Here is a 12,300-nt window from a genome sequence, read left to right on the forward strand (position 1 = left end):
AGCGTAGTAGTTAAGGATAAGATGGGTTAATAAAAGTAAGGATTTTGGGAGGGATAAATAAGGGATAAAAAATTGAGAATGGAGATAATAAAAATGATCAAGGAAAAAGCTTTTATTTATTTTTATGGAAAAAGCCTCGAGGAGAAACGAGCGTACGGGTCACCTAGTGTTAAGTGATCACCGCCGCCCACATTCTCTTGTAGCCTTTAAGGAAGGCGTACGGGCTTTTTTTGACAGATGTCATGTCGTATCGTCCCGGAAACACCACACAAGAAAGCTCATTCCACAGCTTTGTAGTTCGTGGAAGAAAAATTCTTGAAAAGCGCACAGTGGAGGACCGCCACACATCCAGATGGTGGGGATGTTATCCTAATTTATGGCGTATCGTGCGAAGGTATAATTCGGCGGCAGTAATAAGGTGGAATAGCTCTTCGGAACACTCGCCTTGATAAATGCGATAGAACACGCACAATGACGCTGTAACTGAACTTTTCCAAAAACCTGAACTTAGAGGGGCTCTACGCTAAAAGCGCGCCAGTAACTAAATTTCATTTTGGAAACGCAAACGACTTATCCCACGTACGAAACATAATCACAGTAATTGTCAATTTTCTTATAAATTTAATAACTTGAGCGCATAAAACGAAAATATTTGCATTCATGAAACAACGTCAGAATTTGTTGTAAGAATATAATTATCTAGATAATAAAAAAACGCAATATTCTGACGCAATAAATTTAACTATAGATCAGCACGCGGCAACAAAACTCAAATGTTTATTTAAGCAATATCACACATATATCAGCAAATCTACTCATGTACACTTCTAACTAGGCCAATTTGCTTTATTTACATCATAAGTCTTTACACAGAATAAAAAGTCGCATTCCGCCGCCTGTCTGTATGAATATCCTCCATATTATCCCTCCTAAGCCCCGTAACGCACTTCAAACTTTTTATCTATTTCTGGAACCAAATCGCCAAGATACATAAACATGATCACGTTACGGTTGAACGGAAAGCAATACTTTCATTCAAGCTCAATTAAAAAATTGCGTTAGTTGTGAAACTATTGTGAGTTATTACACATGTAAGTGCACATGTGAATTCATAAAATTGTAACACAAAGTCCAAAATAGTGTCAGGTTTCTTTTAAATTGTGCTACTGTATCTCCAAGAAACATTTATAGGTTGCTTGTTTGAAATTAGTGTTGTATTGTCGCAACTGCCTATTCAGTGAGGAGTTATATCCGAGATTAGAGTTTGCTCGATCAGGAAGGACAAGAATGGGAAAGGGAAAGATATTAATGTTAATTATCATAATGAAAATATTAAAGAAGCACAACTTGTCAGTTTCCTCCATTACTTTAGACACCAACTTGCCCTTCAAGTCACATGATGACAAAATTAGCAAAAAAAATTACCAACATCTATTTGTCCTCAGACGCGTGTCAAAAACAACAGGTGAAAAAACAGCGCTAATGGCATATCATGCATTCGTGGTTTCAGCTTTAAGATTTGGATTGGTCAAATAAGGATCGGTGAGCATAGGGCAAAACATTTGTCTATACAAATTAAAAAAAAAGACCAGAAGGTTTTGAACACAACATATCCAAATAGACTCGTAAATCCCTTCCATAGTACTGCATCAGCATAGTGTACTAACCCCGATCCAAATAAATGTAATAGTATTCTCTTTGGCTTTGCAGATTATAACCTAGACAAACTTATAACGCGGATATAGGTAGAACCTGGGTGTTGAGTGATTTCCTATGTATTGTGTTAGCACATAACCAGGCCAATATACAAAAAACACCATTTTTACATTTTTTTTCTGAATTACACTCGTGTAACTCGGGTCGTTAATATCTTTTATAGTTCATAGAAGGCTTAATCATAGCTCACTTGACTCACGCCTCGCATTGAGTCTACACCGCCGCCCTAGCATCTAGCAAATCCAGAGGAGTCAATAGAGCGATTCTGGCATTTAAGTACGCACTTTTTACAGTTAACCTGTTATTATATCGACCTGGAAATACCTCAGACGAATGTCAAGAAATATCGAGTGCTCGGGTTTTTTAATTTATGAAAACACAAACGCCAATTAATTAGCCCAATCAATATTTAATTTCGATTGCATTCTTTGGTTCCGCTTCCAAACTAAGATCGCTGGCCCATATTTATATTTTATCGTAGCCGTAACCGACATTCAAAAGATAATCTCAAGAACAATGCAGATATATATCAGGAATGATCATAATAACCTAGACAACATCTCGATACCAATCAGACGGTGACAAATTACTGTGATCCAATTATATGTGCGTTTCATAATAGTAGTGTTAGCTAATATAAAATTAGCACCACGGGTTCCTAAAGTTGCTATGCTGACAAGAATCGGCAATACACTTAACAATAAGAGCGTCCGATCATTTACTTTACGCACTAGATCCGGCTTCCGTCATCCGAATTATTACCGTCAACCGTTAGAAATAGTTCTACGACTACACTCTTTTCACGGGTACAGATCGGATTCGGATCGGACGTAGTCCGAAAGCGCTCTTAATCAGTATATTACAATAACTCGTGACGATTGAGTGCGGGCATCCGAGGGACTACCCGCTAGTTCTTCGCATGTCTCCTGCCATTGTTGGCAGGTTCTAGTGAACAAATCTCATTTTCAATGTAACTCTATGGGAAATGTTTGAACCCGAATAGCTTTTGATCCGTACTACCTGGAAACCCAAACTCAACGAGCTTTTCTCGTCAAGACCTTTCAAACGATATATTGTACCTATTGTGGTTGTTGAGGAATATAATTTCCAACCGACTTTGTGCTTTACTTAAATAGATTAGTAACATAAATAATTTCCAGAAGCTGACGCTACACTCGAAATGACAACCAAAGTGAAAATGATTTGTGTCATAGCTGATGTTACGTAAGCCTAAACGAATCCGAAAATAATACGCAGCTCTGTTTGAAGTTTGCCTTTAAATTATACTGAAATCGGAACAATAAATGCCTTTTTTATAGAAGAGGCAAACGATGTTCACGTGATGTTAATGGATCTCCGCCCCCCACATTCTCGTGCAACACCAGAGGAGGAAGGAAGTTGCCCTAAGTGTGGAAGATCTCAGTGAGATCTTATTTTTTTTTATGACAATATGGGACGAGACGAACAGGACTCTGGATTATTATTGAAAAACCCAAAAATTCTAAGCGGCAATACAATTACGCTCATCACTTAAGACACTAGATATTATCTCAAATATATTGCAGTTCTACAACTATTTATTGCAAAGCGTAGTAATTCATTTTTATACTCAATAAACGCCATAATCGAAATAATGACGCCAAAGAACATATTTAACATGATTTAAGTGAAATAGTAACAGACTTAACAATTTGATAACAGTATCATTTGAAATGTTATATCACAGTTACGTAAATTAGATTTTCATGCAGAAATAAATCTCCCTGAAAGTTCAACATCGGAAGCATTTCAAATGTTCATCGTCAGCATCGATTATTCTATTTTTACCTGTGTTCCAAGCTCCTTTTATCCAGCCACGTGTTATGTACCATTGTTGTTTCAGCGTAACAATCCAGTTCCAGTTCACTTCTGTTCAAGGGTTTGCCCACACCAACAATAGATTTATCGGGAATTTCTACGGTTTCGTCCCCCGCTATTATTTTTACTGGTTTCCTAGACGAGGCTGAGTTTGCGCGTGCGCGTAATTCTTGCGGACTTACCGATGGCGAGAGTGGATACGCAACTTCGAACGCGTCGGGCATAGTAGCTTTTAGTATTTTATTATGTAAAATAGAAATGTATAAAATAAACTGCCCTCAACGATATCAGACAAGAACTGCCAATAAACTTAGACGCAATAAGATTATAATTGACCCCACATTGCGATAACGCTATTAACGGCTGCAGATAAGTATATGATGGAATTTAACTTACTGTTTCAATACTTATATTTTGATCATTCAATTAAGTACTGTATATTTTTTTAATAACGTAGTAATAAATATAATTATACTTCTTATTGGCATTGGCCTTCTCTACTCCGTGAAATTTAAGGATGCGTTTTTTCTAAGTTACCAAAAAAGTGGTTTATCAGTTATCATAACTGATCATATTTAAGAAGGAAAGAAAAAAATGTCTAATTATCATTAAATAAAAAGACACAAAAGAAATATCTACGCAACGCCAAGGGGTCTAGCCTTTAAAGAGCATTGGATCCCAACAGTTCGAGCAGCTCTACGTTGCACATTGTCAAATGGTCCGAGCTGATACTGGGGTGCACCAGACCAGTGATGAGAGTATCTGTATGTGGCTGGATTAGCATTTTATAGAGCGCTAAAATGTGGAATCCGGCTTGACGTAAAGCCTAGCTCTATTTATGACCCTCAGTTTCGCCGAAGACAATTTGGCTTTGCCTTCCAAATGACCACAGAATTGGCACTACATTAAGAGACCTGGTGTTCCGATACATTTATTTTTTTAATGGTTAATAAGCAAACCTGAGTGAATTAAATATATCATTAAATTATTATGTTGGAGGTTGCAAACAAACAGGCTAACTGCCAGACCCCCCTCCTATGCTTTAGAAAGCCGCCTCTCATCTATGTTTATTTACATCTCATCACCATCTGGCATATCAGAAGATCATCTGTTGACCGACTATAGTGAAACATCCTCATTTTATTTGATTTTATGGGCATGGGCTGACTTGAATGAGTATGGGACTGCACCTTTTGCATAAAAATGCCGGAATAAACACATAAGCACCAGTCTCAACACATTGGCTCATGTTCTGAAGCTCAATATTGGCTTAAACATACTGCATGGGGATTCTGATTGAGGAGCCAGAGATGTTCAAGATTATAGCATCAGTATTCCCTCTGGGTACTATAAACCCTTGACAGTAGAGTTTTGAACTTTAATGTTAGTAACTGCAGCAAAGTAGGGAATGAATGAATGCCAATCAACTTGCATACATAGAATACAATCATCCCTTTAAACTTCTGTGTATTGAGGTTTACATTGGACCCAGGTGTTACATGGTGGCGAATGAATTGGCTACAAGGGGCTGTGAGACCGCACATTTAGGACCGGAACCTTTCATTCCTCTCCTACATAGTTAGTTCAGGAACTACGTAAATCAAAAGAAAAATACACTCCGTCAACAATATTGGGACAAACTAGAGGAATGTAGGCAAGCCAAATCAGCTCCATCCAGTGGCAACTTGCACAAATACTATTTGCAGATTCTGCAGAAGCCTATGTTCAGCAGCTGTCAAGGGGAGTATTCCAAAGAACTCTTCTAGTCTTGACTCCAGCTGCAGAAATTCAACACATGCCACAAACTATATTGTAACCCCCACCACTTGGATATATGTTTTTCCACAGCATGGTTTACATGGAGTTTTCTTCAATGTACATTACAAACTACTAAATCAAAATCCAGTGTATTCAGCTCAATACACCTCACACCTCACCTACCTTCAAAAAAGTATGTAGAACAACCTAAATAAATATGATATATGTTACTAAACAATTTAAAGGAAACAAGATTGAGTATTTATGATGGTTTTTTAATTTTTTCATAAAAATAACTGATCCATCAATACCATTTGATGAGTTTAATAGTACTTATCCATATTCTCAAGTCTCTTCTACATAAGGTGATCAAACAGGCAGTGTTAACTTTAAAATTATTTCAGTCCAGTGTTTACAAGTCATATTATTTATTAGAAAAGCCTATAAGATTGAACTCACTCCTATATAAACCTGTACATAGTAAATAACATATATTAAAAAAATTGTTTAATCTATTTTTAAGCAAATCATACCTGTGTTCAGCTCTTCTATAGTATTTTTTAGATACCATGGGGTCTTGAGCTTGAGGCAAACATTCCTTATCTTTGAATCCATCAATTTGAGTCATTTTGAGAGTATCGGGATATAGAGCGCAGTAACCCCTTTGACTTGTACTCAGGCCGGTAAGTAGACGCCAATTTTTCAACATACACTAGATTTTCTCAGTTTTATCTGTAAAACGATAACTGTGTTAATATTTTGACTTCGCTCACGTCTCCGATTTGATAATTAATATTTGAAGGTACGCCGCATAAATACATTTTATGCTATAGATAAATAAAATTATTAATACTACGATAAGATTTAACATGACTAAAAACAAATACTACATACATTTCATCAACTAAGATAAGAATAATTATTATTTATTAAATATGTTCAGGGCAGATCATAATATTCCTTTATCTTTCAGGTAGTTTATGAAGAATTATTCATTATTTCATGATATTCTAAAACACAACTATGACAGAATACATATACAATACACGACAACCGTTCAGACTTCAGTAAAATTTCGTTATCTTTAGATGTTATTTGTGAAATTGTAAATATGTAATAATGTAACTGTAACACCTCACTCATCAGTTTTAAATATTTTATTGCTTATTGCAATCCATAAGTACTCTGTGATGTAAATTTTAAAATAGAAGCCACAGAGAATGTCTAATGTCAACAATGACTAGCGCTTGTCGATAGACGATAGACTATAATATGAAGTAATCTAAATAATATATAATTATTAACAATGACGTTCTATATATATGGACATATCATTCAAATTATTAAATCAAAATCCCTCTAGAACGTAAAGAAGTAACAAATATAAACATAAGCCAATAAATAAACACTTTATAATATGAAAGTGATTTTTGATTAAAAACGTAAAAAATCTCTGACTGAACAGATTTTGATCGGAAAATATGGACAGACTGACGAACGTAAAACTTATAGCAACCCTCTTTTTCGTCTGGGTGTAAAAAAATACCTAACTGCTACTCCACTGATGTCTCTGTCCAAATAGGGTTCTAAATACAAAATACGCAGCTATAACTGAAATCGTGTTTACATTGCTGCCTAATGCCTTGACCAATAATATTTAAAAAAAAACGAGTAAACCCAGAAATGTATAGACATAGCAGTCGAAGCGTAATATGGTGTCATTTGTGGCATGTGCCATATTTCGACTTTGATTTTGTATGAGGTGCATTGTCTATGTGTATGGAACGTCATTGATTGTTACATTTCTGTCGCCCAAAGAGTAGGTATAATAATATATCTGTCGCCCAAAGTAATATAGTAAGCTGCTTTTATTTAAGAAATCGTGCAGCCTATTATATACCGAGCGAATTAACATGACACCTTGATCGATCTTGACAGTCGCCTTTGGGAATTGTTCCGTGCTGTCAGACTGTCACTTGTCAGTGGTGACCTGTTTCATTGGAAAGTATTTTCATAGTTTATACGTTAAAGTTAATAAAGTCTGTGCTATATTAGCTGTTCTTGACTTTAATGCTTTGGCATAGCTATTCCGGTATTCATAAAATTTCATGAACATATACTTTTGACTTCAATAAATATTTAATCTTATTACCGCCACTCAATCAATACGGGTCCATGCCCATGTATTCGTCTATAGTTAATTTTTCAGTGCAAAATATTTAGTCATAATGGCTTATACAGAAAAAGTGTTACTCAATGGCTCTGCCCTTTCCCTATTGCTTTACGAATGTTTAAACTCTTCTTATAGCCAGGTAATCATCAGGTGGTAATCATGAATCAAATTAATTCACACATACCTATTATGAAATTATTTTCTATAAAGTTTATATTTTTAGGAAGGGTTCTTGGTTGGAGATGTCACATCAGAAATTACAAATCACATCTCAGATTCCCACAACGACACTGCTCGATTAGATACTCAAATTGCCATAACAACTGTTCTGCCGTTGCCTACAGTATCACTTTTTTATCTCCCATCTGGTTGTATAAGGGAAGATGTAATGTCAGATTTGTTGTCAAGTGATGCAAGTGAAATTATTGGTTGGTACAAATACCGCAAAAACAGTAGCATCAAACCAACATTACGTGACAAATTAATATCAAAAGGACTGCAAAAGTATTTTGAAAAATATCATGGCAAAAAAACATTTGTGACATGTAATCTATCAATTAAAACTTCTGCTGAGGGCTCAACTCATAATTTAATATACAAATTTGGAAAAATCAATTGCTTTGATATGTATGAGTATATAGATGATGTATCTTCTAATTTGGGTGAAAAACAAACTGGTTACAAGAAGCCATACCGTTTATCACCCCATTGCATATTTAATAAGATAGTAAGTGAAAGTAATGTCCGTAAAAACAATTCAGATAATGCAATCATGATGATACAAGAGGCTGTTGACGTGAGGCTAGTGAAAGAGGCAAAGATAGCTGCTAAGAATGAGGCTTTAGTTAGAGAATTGGAAGCAGAAATAAAGACGATGAATGGAATTTTTGCAGACAAGCAAGCAGCCGATCTTGAATTAGCTTACAAAAGAGTTTTAGATGAAAAAACTGTAAATAGAGAAATTGAGATGGTGGATGCATGCATTGATGCTCTGAAAACTCCAACAGCCGTAGACATACTTAGTTTGCCTAACATTATTGTTAGTAATGCAGATGTTCAAATGGACGATGAATCCTCTATGCAAATGAATGAAGTTAATGTAAGAGTTAAATCTCCTGGCCCTGGTCAGTCCTCAAATTCCACTAAACCACACACAATGAATTATGCTTCTGCGGTGAAGAAAATGAGTGAATCTGTATCAATTGATGTAAGTAATATATTCTCTATATTCCTCTATATTTGGGTGAATGAGTTTTGCTTGGCCTGAAAATTTGGAAACCTGAATTTTCATAGTAAGAGTAAGCTAATAAATTCTAAGATAAACAAATATTTTTTTATAATAGTTTTATCATGCAATCAGTCGAGAGACTATTAACAGATGTGCTCTGAGATTATTGGCGATCAGAGTAATTTCCTCATTAGGAATTCCTCTATATTTAATTATGGCTATCTAATTTATGCCCTCTTTTCAGCCTGCACATTGCCTCAGGAAGAGTTAATTGCACAGAAAGTTGGTTTGGGTGGGCCATCAGTTTGTTTTTGTACTTAATTTTGGTGTTCCTTATTTCCTCTTTTACTGTGTTGATATTTAGGTTGCTATGGATTTCAGAAAATCTTAGAAACCATGGTGCATTTGAGATTTGTTTCAGGATGTAATTCTGACATATTTGTACTGATATTGGAGTCACTTGCCGAACCCCAGTTTAATTCGATAGATATTGGCATTTTGTGGGTTTTATATATAAGCAATTTAAAAGATACACTAAATCTCTATATATAAAAATGAATTGTTGTTTGTTAGTCTCGCTAAAACTCAAGAACGGCTGGACTGATTTGGCTAATTTTGGTCTTGAATTATTTGTGGAAGTCCAGAGAAGGTTTAAAAGGTGAATAAATAGGAAAATGCTGCTAAATTAAATAAAAACAACAAATTTGTTTTTCCTTTGATGTGTCCATACATAATTTCTATGAGAGAATTTATTGTTTAACAGTTCTGCTGTGAAACAATTTCATTACGACAGCAGTGTGCATATTTTACGAAGTAATTTTTGATCTTATGATATATTATTGACAAATTCATATAAACACATTATTTTATTTATTATATACAGAATGTCTGTCGGGTCAGCTAGTTAGATATAAAAACTTTAGTATCTAAAAAACACATATTAGGAAAATCACAGGATGAAATAATGACATAAGTCTCAAAAGACATGTGTCATAGAACATGAATCAAAAGATTGAGAGATTAAACCCTAAAGACTTAAAATGGCTATTGACTATAGGATTGTTAGGGAGTGTACATGTCATGCCGATGACAGGGATATGATGCCAAGGTACGAAATGTTGGTTTTCATGACTATCTTCTATATTCATTTAATTATGTGTGTTATTTAGAGATCAATTATTTAGTTATAATTTATAACTAACACAATTTGTTTCCATCCCATTAAATACTTATTTTTTATATTTCAGAAACTATTACGTTAGAATCAACTGTTGATAGACTATCTGTCACTATGTTTTTTGAAATGTGTGTTTGTGTGTTTATATTAATACATCATTATGATGATATGACATGAAATGTACGCTCCCTGACGATTGTTCTTCTGTTAAAATTATTTTTAAATGTTTTCCAAATGGCCTTCCCACTTCAATGTAATCTAGTAAAATGGGGAAAACCTTCAAAATAATGTGCTATACATGTGGAAAGGCTATTGGTATATTTTTTTTTTTTTTATGGAATAGGAGGACAAACAAGCGTACAGGTGACCTGTTGTTAACATACTTCTTGATAGGAGTCATATCTGACACAGCTATGATAGATTATGCAAAAGTTTTTAAACTGATTGATTAATGTTAAGGAGTATGAGTAATAATAATAATAAATCTTTATTTGTTGCAAAAAAGAAATACAATTTTGCTTAAAATTACCCTCGACCCCCAAACTAGGACAGCCAGTGACATGGGGGTCAGTCTCTTCCCAGTTGTGCATTGTAAACTGGTGAGTGACACAGCACCTAATCTAGTTTCCTATGACCTAAACACTACAATTGAAATATTCTGTTGATGATGTCTAAATTTATATATATTTTTTTTCTTTCAGACTACAAGTAGTTTGGATGAAGACTTAATTAGCTTTGATGTTGATGAGACATCTAATCCTAAATCGATTATAATCAATGACAATGCAACAAGTTTTCATGAAAGTTCTCCAGAGTATTAAGTACCTTAAGTTGATGAAATTCAAGTTACCATATTTACATTCACAATAATTTATTATTGTTTATCTAACATTATTCCTAACAGTACTGTATTGTTAAAGTACTTACTATATTTGTTACTAACAGTGTAAATGTTGACAGAAGGTAGCTATGAAATAGCATTGCATTCTAGTATGGGGTATTTCATATTATATTATTTACCATATTGACCCTTGAACTACTTAACATATTATAAATTATGTTTCCGGACTTATCACATAAACCTATTTGACACAAATGGAAAGTATTTAAATTTTGGGACCTAATATATAATTTAAATGTTAATACATAGTTTGCAGTGCTCTTTTATAACTCCTTATTAACCATTAGCTTTATAAGTTAAACATTTGTTTTTACTTTAAGTAAATTTAATTAATTATTTTTGAATAATATGATGTAAGCCAAGTTAGATATAACTAATTATATAATATGTAACTGTAAATATTTTCTAAGATTAATAAAATTAAACTTCAAGTGAGCATTTGTTTTGATATTAATCTTTTTCTTATGGCATATTAAAAGAAACAAGATTGAGTGTTAGCTTCTTTGAACGTAGTCTCAATAGTCATATCATGTCAGCCTTAGAGCACTACTAAACTATTCAGTCCCATTCATTAATAGTATGCCTTTGTCAAATTTGATTCTACAAAGTGGCTGTGTAAGGGAAAAGGTCTCTTTAAAAACCAATGGTTGCCGAATCATTGTCAGACGTCAACATGATGCGGGAGCATTTTGACCTCATATCCAGTAGTAGAGTTTCATTGCTAGTATCAAGCTAAACATAAAGTAGAAGATGCAGAGAGATCATACATCTCTACGTAACACTCAGCAATTTGAGCTGCTTTTCGTTGTTTGCGGTCAAATGGAAGAAGTACTGGAGCGCCCGCCGAGAGGTGAGAATAGTTGCAGGCGGTAGCTTCTAGTGAAGTACCTTCTGTCTCGTCTTACTGATTTTTTTTCTGAGACCAGTTTGATCTTCTTTTCTTAGTGACACGGAACTCAGTTAACATGCAAATTATGTATTCTAAGGTTTGAACTGGACTAAATTGCCAGCCCTACTCCGAGACTTTGTAGCTATAGCATAGTCTCTATCTGACTCAGTTGTTTCCAGTTCAGGTTGACACTATTCCGTGACATATTGGCACAGCCAGTGTAAGAAGCATACCCTGTATTTTCGTCTGCATATCAATAATATGCTGCTAATCAGCGGCATTCATTGCAGAAACGGTGTCGGGGACAGCACACAGCCGTGCGGGACACCAGCGTTTGCATAACCTCTCGGGGACCGCATAGGGGGGCAGTTGAGAATGACATCTCAGACGTAAACGCAAATACCAGATTTTCTTATGAGTGAGTTTACCAGTTTATACCCCGGGCAGGAGAGGCATTTGGTATGAAGGAGTGTACGAGTTTATACCCCGGGTAGGACAGGTAAAATGTGTCAGACAGAGAGGATGTCTCGGTAAAGACTGGAGATGGTGCTCCAGATGAAAGTGGAATGAAATGGAATTTAGATAACTAGGTATGGGCCCC

General features: G+C 35.0%; 2 protein-coding genes across 4 annotated transcripts in view; one reads left to right on the plus strand and one right to left on the minus strand.

Moving 5' to 3' along the window:
• LOC126975305 (cytosolic purine 5'-nucleotidase) overlaps positions 1 to 6,440 on the minus strand; it is a 51,110-nt gene extending 44,670 nt beyond the window's left edge. The window contains exons 1-2 of one of the 2 annotated variants that reach the window (XM_050823124.1): positions 6,226 to 6,440; positions 5,865 to 6,063 (exon numbers count right to left, since the gene is read on the minus strand). In XM_050823124.1, coding sequence (XP_050679081.1) covers positions 5,865 to 6,040 — 176 coding nt within the window. In that variant the 5' untranslated portion in view covers positions 6,041 to 6,063; positions 6,226 to 6,440. Of the gene's footprint in view, positions 1 to 3,543; positions 3,846 to 5,864; positions 6,064 to 6,225 lie in introns of those variants that run through there. The other variant, XM_050823123.1, reaches the window with a different exon arrangement.
• An 860-nt stretch (positions 6,441 to 7,300) lies between these two features.
• Positions 7,301 to 11,246, plus strand: LOC126975322 (BRISC complex subunit FAM175B-like). 2 transcript variants are annotated; one of them, XM_050823162.1, is made up of 3 exons: positions 7,301 to 7,654; positions 7,728 to 8,711; positions 10,611 to 11,246. In XM_050823162.1, the coding sequence occupies exons 2-3, from the start codon at positions 7,893 to 7,895 to the stop codon at positions 10,728 to 10,730; spliced, it is 939 nt and encodes a 312-aa protein (XP_050679119.1). In that variant the 5' UTR covers positions 7,301 to 7,654; positions 7,728 to 7,892; the 3' UTR covers positions 10,731 to 11,246. The 2 variants fall into 2 exon arrangements, with proteins under 2 accessions (XP_050679119.1, XP_050679118.1); XM_050823161.1 differs by having other exon boundaries at positions 7,301 to 7,643.
• The last annotated feature ends 1,054 nt before the right edge of the window (positions 11,247 to 12,300 follow it).

Source organism: Leptidea sinapis, chromosome 35 (assembly GCF_905404315.1).
Source record: "Leptidea sinapis chromosome 35, ilLepSina1.1, whole genome shotgun sequence".
NCBI lineage: Eukaryota > Metazoa > Arthropoda > Insecta > Lepidoptera > Pieridae > Leptidea > Leptidea sinapis.

Bases quoted from the DNA above. Each gene is read 5' to 3' on its own strand.
- LOC126975322 (XM_050823161.1), top strand. From the start codon at position 7,560: ATGGCTTATACAGAAAAAGTGTTACTCAATGGCTCTGCCCTTTCCCTA. The intron at 7,644-7,727 runs GTAATCATCAGG...TTATATTTTTAG, and splicing joins TAAACTCTTCTTATAGCCAG to GAAGGGTTCTTGGTTGGAGA. The intron at 8,712-10,610 runs GTAAGTAATATA...TTTTTCTTTCAG, and splicing joins GTGAATCTGTATCAATTGAT to ACTACAAGTAGTTTGGATGA.